This window comes from Selaginella moellendorffii, unplaced genomic scaffold, assembly GCF_000143415.4.
Source record: "Selaginella moellendorffii unplaced genomic scaffold, v1.0 SELMOscaffold_16, whole genome shotgun sequence".
Classification (NCBI taxonomy): domain Eukaryota; kingdom Viridiplantae; phylum Streptophyta; class Lycopodiopsida; order Selaginellales; family Selaginellaceae; genus Selaginella; species Selaginella moellendorffii.
In genome coordinates, this window is record NW_003314277.1 from 2183891 (window position 1) to 2194042 (window position 10152).

Sequence of the window (10152 nt, forward strand, 5' to 3'; positions counted from 1 at the left end):
AAACATCAATATGCTAATCAATATTTAGTAGTATTTGGGGTTATCCTTTATTAATGACCTAGCTATAGATACAAGAAGTGAATCACTACATATAATATTTAATACGAATCCAACTATGGACTAAATGTTAATTTAATGGAGGTGAAACTAACATGCTATCATGAGAAATCATGTGAAGCTTAAGAATATCATCCTTTGCAATACTATTTAATAAAGCAATCTTATCATTATTAAACCCTTATTGAGCTAAACAAGCATGAATAAACCTTAGCTAAATCTATCAGTAATCATTTAGCTAGAAGTATTTAACCATCACTCTTTAAACACTAAATTTATATTATTAAATTGTGTATTTAAAAATTAAAATAAAGATCATTTAGATAGACTTGTATATGTATACAACCTAACCAAGGCACTCAAACAGAGTTAAAATTAGTAAGAGTCTATGACCACTCTTATAAAGTCTAACATAATTAAAAGTGAAACACAGTTCACTAGAGAGATGCAAGGGTCACCGTTTTAAAAGAGCATAATAACCACTTTTTTACTCAAATTCAAGATTTGTCTTAATCCCAAAAGTTAGGATCTTTTTTAGGCCATATCATACAAATCACTTCTAAAATAGAAATTAATTGAATCATTAATTACTAATGGCTCACAAAAATAGAATAGTTTTTCTATACAATGACTAATAGATCAACTATTGGAAAAGCTCAGAAAATCCTATAAAAAAATTTCCATCCTAAAAAAATAATAATTCTCAATTTAGAAAAAAGCATAACCAACTTCCTTCTACTTACAACTTCATATAAATTCACCTTAACATTGATCTTTAAAATTTATAAGCATTTAGCCATTTAAAATTGAGCATTATAACCCTAATCTAACAATAACAAGTCTAAGTAAAATGGTTTAGCACTTCATTAGTATCTATCCCATGGCATACCATTTATAAAACAATCACACCTAATATGAGTTTGTAATGAATCATATACTTATATATATTTGATTCATGATGACTCTCTTTTTGGTCTCAACCTTAATTAAACCTTAAGTTTGCATTCACATTGCTTTCAACCAGTTTTAGAAAAGTTTTTCAAAGAATACAACAATAACTACTTGAACCAATATGCAATCTTAATTGATCCAACTATCATCATGCTTAAGAAGGATCCACTAGTGCTTAACACAATGTCATTTTTAGCAAACCAATGGGAGGCTACATCTGATGGTAACACAAAGCCTCTAGTATTCTTATCAACTCCCAAATGCTCTGTCAATCGACACACAGCCACTAGAAAAGAATATAAATAATATAATTCTATTTACATAAAGTATAAAAACTACCTTTTACTAAAAACTAAAATTCTTAAAACCTTTATTTTTATTTTAAAAACATTCTATATGTGAGTGCATGGAATATGGAAAGGGAATATAGAAAATGTGCATATCAATTAGCCCAAAAACCCTAGCTTATATACAAGAGCGAGTGGTCTGGATTGAAAACAATCTAACAGCTACTAAAATCCCACTACGCTAATATTAGTATACGGCATCATAGCCATACACTTGGCCCTCACATCATCTCCTTCTCTCGGAATAATGGAAGACCATCAGGGTTCTCTTGTAGACAAGCCAGGATTTGGAGGAACATCAGGAGGAGGCATCGGTAGATCTGTAGGTGGTATTTAACTGCTCCTAATCTCTTTGTATGAAGCATTTTAACTGTTGCACATGCACAATCTCTGAAGGATTGGCCTGCTAGACGTCATATCAAACTTCATAAACTTGTGGTCTAACTTGCCGCAACATTCGATACGGTCCTTTCCACTACACAAAGAGCCCCTTAAATAAACCATGTACCGTAAGATAGGGAAAATGGACTAATACCAAATCATCCACTTTGTACACCGCAGGTGGACGATGATGGGAGTTGTAGTGCCATTGTTGTCCCACTTGTACATGGCCTAAGTGTTCAGCAAACTCTACTTGAACAAGTGGAAGAATGCTCATAAAATACTAATCCCACAATCTAGCATCGGTAGTTCGTGGCAATCGCAAAGGTAAACCCAACTCTGTTGGTAATATTGGATCATGACCATATAGGAGTTTATATGGTGAAGCACCAACAAAACTCTACACCCCTGTGACATATGTATACTGAAGAGATGGCAAATGACCATCCCAATCTGAATGCTGAAAGTTCACATACTTCGTAATCATCCCTTTAATGTCCGAATGAGCTGTTCCACCAGACCATTTGATTGTGGATGATAAGCATTCGTGAAAGTGTGGTGTATCCCCAACCGAGATGTCAAAACATGAAATGCCTCAACCATAAATGCAGGACCATTATCTGAAAGAATTCACTCTAGACAAGAATGCTAGAATACCACTCGATTGAGGAGGAAGTATCCAATAGCGGTTGCAAAGGTGCTAGCAAGAGCACCAACTTCTACCCAACAAATCAAGTAGTCAAAAGCAATAATCACATACTCATTGCCAGCAGTCGACCGTGGAAAAGGTCCCATAAGATCAAATGCCACCAACTCAAATGGACGGGAAACTGCAATTGACTCCAACCGTCCTTCCATGGCATGAGGGGGAGTATTATGAGCTTGGCACCAAACGCAGCTATGCACATACTGGATAACATCACGTCGCATCTCTGGCTAATAGAAAGACTTGCATAGCTTTTCGGTTACACGACGATGTCCCATATGGCCACCTAGAATAGGAGAATCATGGTAAGCATGGAGAAACTGTGGAATAAAGATAGAAGGCACCACTAGCTATAAATGATCATCAGGATCCGTCCCCACAAAATAAAGAAGGCCTTCTTCAAAACGATATTGAGAATGTAAATGCCAGAAAGGCAAGTTATTAATAAGTGATGCAAGATTCTCAAACCCCTCTTGAAGCCTTCGAATCCATGGCTGAAGCTTTTGAGCCTCGCGAACCTCATCAAAAGAAGGTAGATCTTGCTCTACGCATTGTGGATATTGAACGTCAAGTATAGCAACCACCAACAGCACAGAATCCTTGTCTAGAAAATCCACAAATGCTGGAACAACAGACTTGTCAGAAACATGAGAAGAGAGTGGAGAAGGAAGAGAAGCTTGAGAAAGGGCATCAGCATCAGCCATAGAACTCCCTGGGTGATGAATAACATCAAAATCATATATCTGAAGTTTCAAAGCCCACCAAGCAATACGACCAACTAGGTTCTTCTACTTCAGTAATGAAGTAACGGCAGTATGGTCACCTTTAAGTAACGTCCGAAAACCATGTAGATATGTATGAAGTTTCTCGAAACCCTAGACTACTGCTAAACACTCATTCTCTGTTGTGGAGTAGTTCATCTCCGCTGGTTGTAATGTACGGCTTATATACGCAATGGGATGGTGCTGACCAAGCACACTCGAGCTTTCTTGCATCAACACTCCTCCAAGATTAATGTCAGAAGCATCCACGTGCAAAATAAAAGGTCGAGTGTAGTCAGGATATGCCAAAACCGGAGGAGTCGTCAATAACTCTTTGAAATCCATGAATGCCCACTCACAATCTGGAGACCAGATGAAAGATGATGTTGATGACTTTAACAACGCTCGCAATGGTGCAGTGCAATCAGAAAGATGATCCACAAAGTGATCTAGATACTGCATATTACCCAAGAACCATTGCACATCATTTACACACCTCGGAGTAGGGAGCTTTAAAACAGCCACAAGTTTGTCAAGATCAACTTGCAAACCCTCACGAGAAATATGGTACCCAAGATAAGTTGTGTCCTTGGACCTAAACATGCACTTTGACCACTTCAGCTTTAAACCAACATCCCGTAGTCAATCCAACACTTTACGAACATCACAAATGTGCTCCTCCTACATCCCCTCCGAGTGGATCAAGACATCATCAATGAAGTCAGCAGTCACTTCCAGCATATCGCAAAGAACCTCATCCATCATTTGCTGAAAAGTTGTTGGAGCATTATTTAAACCAAATGGCATCACCAAGAACTCATACAATCCAAATGGTGTATGTAAAGTAATCTTAGGAATATCTTTTTCAGCCATCAATACTTGTTAGTACCTAGAAGCAAGATCTAGCTTGGTGAATTAACAACTTCGCCTTAGACGATCCAAGAGATCAGTAGTGTGAGGAAAAGGGTACACATCCGAGATCATCACTTCATTTAACGAACAATAGTCGATACAAAAACAAATACTCCCATCAGGCTTCGTCACAAGATGAGGTTCACATGCCTAAGGACTCTGCGACTTTTGAATAACACCCTTCTCCAACATCTTCTTAATGTTTGCACGTAAAATCTTGGGTGACCGACGATGAACAAGAACCTTGATTGGATGAGCATCCCCAATTGATGACGTGTGGCAATCTTGGCCCCAAATGATAGGTCAAAGTCAAAAAGATCAAAATACTCCTTCATAAGCCAGTCAACTGCTGCAACACAAAGATTGTTAGAGGGATCAGAAAAGGGAAGAGTAGAACAAGATGGGAACATAGGAGGAAATAATGGGGGGACAAAAGTAATGGAAGCAGAGGTAGAAATAAAGGGACGAAGAAGTACAAAAGTGAGAGAAATTGATGAAACATAAGGAAGTATGAGAGAAGGGGGAGAAGTCTCAAAGTCACACTTGGCATGATTGCACTGCAACTAATCCATACCAAGGATGAGGTCAAAAGCTTGACTTGGCACCACCCACAAGGACTGCAACTCAAGCTCGAGATCGCCCACACGCACAACTAGGTCTGCCTCATCCCGTGCATATGCATGTGTACGACCGTTGCAACCGTTGCCATAAAGAATGAAAACTGGTTCTACCACACGATGCAAGTGTAAACGGCAACATGTGGCAACAGATCGAGCAATAGAAGATAAACTCGAACCTATATCAACCAACACGGAGAGAATAATAGGAGACCTCTTATTATAAAAACGAGCTTGGAAAGTAAACACTAGATGAACCGGTGCTAAGTGAACCCCTTGATGATACTCCCGAAATAAAGATGAGGGGTCACTGACTTATTCACGCAAGGTCCCTCCGTTACTCGTGCGACTCCTCATTTCCCAGATGCATCGCAGTGTCTAGACCTTCCACTGTAGCAGCACCAATAGGATGTTGTTAACGCCAAGGTCTCCACCCAAGAAATGGAGGTCGCCAATCCGAAAAATGCCAACAACACCGATAAGTGTGCCGAACTTCATCACATGCCCAACAGCAAATGTCACGGCCATAACCACATCCTCGCCCTTGTCCTTGGACTCGAGCAGCAGCAGCATCAACCTCCATTAGAATAGGACCATCGCCTACAGGAATAGGAGCGGAAGGACAGGTAGCGAAAAGTGGAAGAGGCGAAGTCTTATAACATTGTGCCAAACGAAGAGCATCGTCAATGGTGGCTGGAACAAGTGCATGTACAAGTCCGATAAGATCTTGACGAAGTGCTAGCCACAACATTCCTAGCTTGATCCACTCCAACATATTTGGCTCCGCACGAAGCAAAAGACTTCGGAAACAAACGCCAAGTTGCATCACCGACTCAGATGGCCCTTGGCGAAGACGATGCAATTGTTGGAAGGCATCATCACAATCGTCGACATGTCCGAATGCGCGTTTGAAAACGTCTGGGAGAACACTCCAACCCACAAGTGGCTACACTCAAACCATTGTACCATTGCAACGCCGTCTCCTAAAGACATGTGGGAAACTCACGTAAACGTCGAGTATTATCCCAAGAATGATATGTGGCAATCATTGCGAAGTGATTGAACCAATGGTACACATCATCCCCAGGATTTCCGTGAAAAAACTCTGGCCAAACACAAGGATTGGCACCAAGAGTAGGAGGAGTTGTACCAAGTGCCATGAACGCTACCATCAACTGAGTTTAGTTGTTCAACTGTAAATGCATAGCATCAAGTAATTGTACTAACTGCTACTCTAGAGTTAAAGGAGGAGATTACTAATCTGCCATGAAGATGAACGAAAAGAAAAGAGTGAAAGAAGAGGAATGACAAAAGCTAGAAGGAAATGGGTATCTAGACAATGCAAAAAGCTAAATATAAACCAAAATCCTGAAGGGAAAGAACAAAAAAAAGGAAATGGAAAAAGCTAAATCTAAACGATGCAAAAGTTAGATCTATACCAAAATTTCAAATCCAAGCACTCTTCAGAGACAATCAAAGGTGCCCCTCACCTTGGTGATCAAAGGTGCCCCTCACCTCCACTAATGTGAGTGCATGGAATATAAAAAGGGAATACAGAAAATGTGCATATCAATTAGCCAAAAAACCCTAATTTATATACATGAGCAAATGGTCTGGATTAAAATTAATCCAACGGCTACCAAAATCCCACTATGCTAATATTAATATATAGCATTGTAACCATACACTTGGCCGTCAATCTGTGTTTTTTATATTAAATATTTAATAATTTAAATAGCATGTTAACTTCTTAAAAGATTTTGTTAAAAATTTTCCTTGTGAAACTCAAATTTTGAGTTGGATATTTGGTTAAATTCACTTGATAATGCATCAAGCTCCCTAGCTAAAACCATAGGTCCACAATAGAAAACACCTTCATAAGCAAATGCAATAAGAAAGAAAAGAAAAAAGAAAAAGAGAAAATTTCACTCACCTATTCTTGAGTTTGTATGAATGTTGGCAAGCTTGGAAAATACTTTATACCATTTGGGTCGAGCAAAGTGAGTTCTAACCTGAGTATCAGTAAGAGATTTATTAAGCAATCAAAATGAAATCAAATCAAAGATCTTACTCTTGTTCCCGAGACAATGTCAACACCATTCTTTGCGTGATGAAAAGCTTGCATCATTGTGATGAGAGCTGAGCGAGCATCGCCTTCTTCATAAACGCTGGTGAGATAGTTATGCATCTCAATCACTGCCTGTAAGAAAAATATTTTAGTGTTGTATTGTCATGATCAGGCATCACCTTGTTGTCAATCTCGGCAACTTCGTTTAACACTCCTCTAAACCACTCGAACGAGCCTTGCTCTCGAGTGACCCAGTAGAAATATGCATTCGTGGGACATTGCAGCTTTCTTTCACTTCGTTTCCTGGGGCTTCGAATCTGCTTCATCGACAAGAACTGGCAAAACAATAATAATATATAAATAATAATAGGTATGAAGATATAATACCTGTTGTTGATCTGCCACTTTTATTTGGTTTGCATGTCTTTGAGAACGCTGATGAAAGGCGTTGCTCCAATTCCAATTCCAACGAGCAATAAAACATCATATTTCTGATAATCTTGGGCTGGAGCTCCATAAGGTCCATCGATTAGCAGCTTTGGGAATCTGAGAGAAAGCTTGCAATTTTAAAGTTTAAAGTAACCTTGGAGTAGTGTACCTGTGTCTTATGATGCTAATGTCGCTGCTCTCACTCTCCAGAACATTTTCTTTCTCTGCAAGACCTTCAAGTGCCTGGAAAACAAAAGAGATGTTTTGAACAAACCTGAGCAAAATAACAATACTATCGTAAGTGTTTTCTACTTACATTGGAGAAAATTCTTCTAAGCTCCTCCGTCCAGTCCCCCACAGTTCGTATATGCACAGTTAAATGCCTGTCACTAGGAGCGGAGGTAATAGAAAATGGATGCCTGAAAACAATAAACTCTAGAGTAAATAGCTTCCAAAATAATGTTTTCCTTAACTTACCATTCAAAAGGAGAGATGGATATACATTTGATAAATAGATACATGCCACTTTTATACTTGAACGTAGGTGGCTTTGTCATCTTCAAGGCAAGAACATTTCCAGGATGAATAGCAGCCTTCATATACACGAAAGAGTTTAACAGCAACTTCCACAAATCTAATGAGACTTCTCACCTTGACAACTTGTACTGTGAAATGTCTAGCTCGAAATGCTGAGAGGATCCTCTCCACTGAGTAAAGAAGCACTGGCACAGAGAGATACATCCATGTCTACGAGATCAAAACTCATACTTTGGTTAGGACAGCATGCTGGGAAAACAAACTGTAACCAGCTTACTGATTTCGCCACCCAGTCGTTTGTGAGAAATAAGAAGATGGAGTGAAGCAGCAAAAGCACGTAAACCACCATGAAAAGGTGGTGGGAGTACCAAAATGCGTTAAACCCCGTCAACCTGTGCAAGGGCCAAGGGAGCCTCACGAGATTCCTACGAAACCATCTCGTTGCCAGCACGAACGCGATGCTCATCATAATCACCATGCTAATCCCTGTAACACCCTCTATAGAAACCAAGATCCCCACGTAAGTTGGCTGCTTGTAGTGGAACCCTCGCCCGAGATAGATCATAAACTCTTCCTCGCTCGCCCGAATGATCCTGGGAAAATCACACGCGAGGTGAACCGTCGCGTGGATTCCAACCCCCGCAACGATGGCTCCTGCAATTATCTGCAAACGTATCAGTCACCAGGAACTTAGAACCCACAGCACGAACTTTCTACTTCACTATTTGGTTCTCAGAAACTTTAGTTCTAAACGCTTGCCTTGTGGAAGTTTAGACTGTCATCGAATGGAACAACACTTCCCACGATCGTGGAGCGAAGCCAAGTGATGGTGTTCCTGCAAACCGGGAGGAGAACCAAAGCCATGTTGAGCTTGAGTGTCTCGGCGGCTCCTTTGGCCGAGCAAAGGCAGTAGCCGAGAAGCTTGAAAGCCGAGGTTTGCTTGTATGCGAAGAACTTCCAGAGAAAAAGCCCACACATTGCAAAGATCCACAAGCCCACCACCCAGACACGCTGCCAGTTCTCGATGACGAAGTATTTGATCTTCCTAGCCCAGAGTATGATCTTCCCGGATTGTTCAAATGCCAGAGTCTGGCTCCAAGTTTGGCTGTAATTGAGATAACCATCTTGTGCTAGTGATGCGAATTGTCCCAGCATCAAACTCTCGAGCTGCCAGAGCTAGCAAATCAAAGAAGAGATTGAAAAGGTGGTGAAGGTTTTATAAACTTGAAACTTACTTCAATGTAGCCGATTCCGCTAGGATCCAGCTCTTCCATGATGAGGGCCGCATATTCCTCGGCTTGCTCGTTGAGCTTTGATAGCTTGTTGGCCGAAGCGCTGAGAATAATAATCTGGGACGAAAACCAAAGACAGAGTAGTGTATTTAAGATAGAAGTGGAACCTATCAGCTAAATTCCACGCACCTCTTTCACTTCTTCCTCGGTGATACGTCCATCTGCGTCCTTGTCACACCTAAATTATAGGAGAACAAGATAGAAAACGATAAGAAGGTGGCGGGCAATGAGATTATTTAAAACGTGAGAAGAGTGGGAGTGATGCGCTTACATATCGAAAAAGATTTGGATCCTGGAGTCGAAGCTTTGGTCCGATAGCTGCAACCAAAACTCGTAGAGCTCCTCTTTGTTAATGCACTGGAGGTTTTGGTGCTTCCTCCGTGCAAGCGCGTCGAAAAGCTCGCCAGTGAATTCCCTCGAGTCTGGCATCCCTGGAAGAAAAAACCATTGCAAGCTTGAGAGATTTCAGCCGAGAAATCAGATAAAAGAAAAAGAAAAGTTTTATGTGAGCTTGGGAGGAGAAGAACGCAAAATGGGGAAGAACAATGTCAAAAGTTTGGAAACGTGTCAAGAAATTCTTGCTATGGACCACGAGAAACATGTAGAACATGTAGAGGCAATCCAATCATGCAAGAACTTTGATCCATCATGGAAATTTGTGAGTGTGTGTGTGTGTGTGTGTGTGTGTGAGAGAGAGAGAGAGAGAGAGAGAGAGAGAGAGAGAGAGAGAGAGAGAGAGAGGAATTGGAATTGCTCACCAATGCACAGGCCAAAATCGCCACGATCGAGCATCCCATCCGGCTTGGCGAGCTGTTGAAACCTCATCTCCACCGTCTCCCACACCGCCTTTTGGTCCGTGCTCTCGATCGCGCGGCTGATGTATCGGAGCCCCTGCAACGCAGTCTCGGCCCCGGATCTCGACCGCGCCAGGAACAGATCCCCACTCTGCTGCTTGCGAATTCGCGGCTGCTGCTGCGATGCCGACGTTCGCGACGACACCGCGCTATTGCTCCTGCTCAGCGCCAGGATCTTCACCAGGCGGTCGCGATCCGGCGAGCTGGGCCGCGAACGCGACCTCGATCGCGGGGCGCTCG

At 41.2% G+C, this 10152-nt stretch overlaps 1 protein-coding gene across 1 annotated transcript; it reads right to left on the minus strand.

Moving 5' to 3' along the window:
• Nucleotides 1–6495: 6495 nt before the first annotated feature.
• LOC9642115 (respiratory burst oxidase homolog protein A) lies at nt 6496–10118 on the minus strand. The gene is given in 14 exon segments (XM_024676103.1): nt 6496–6605; nt 6666–6744; nt 6804–6932; nt 6980–7346; nt 7399–7472; nt 7546–7648; nt 7707–7822; nt 7881–7976; nt 8044–8430; nt 8526–8942; nt 9002–9115; nt 9188–9236; nt 9330–9489; nt 9817–10118. Coding segments are annotated over 14 exon segments (2268 nt in total). The 5' UTR covers nt 9884–10118.
• Nucleotides 10119–10152: the final 34 nt, after the last annotated feature.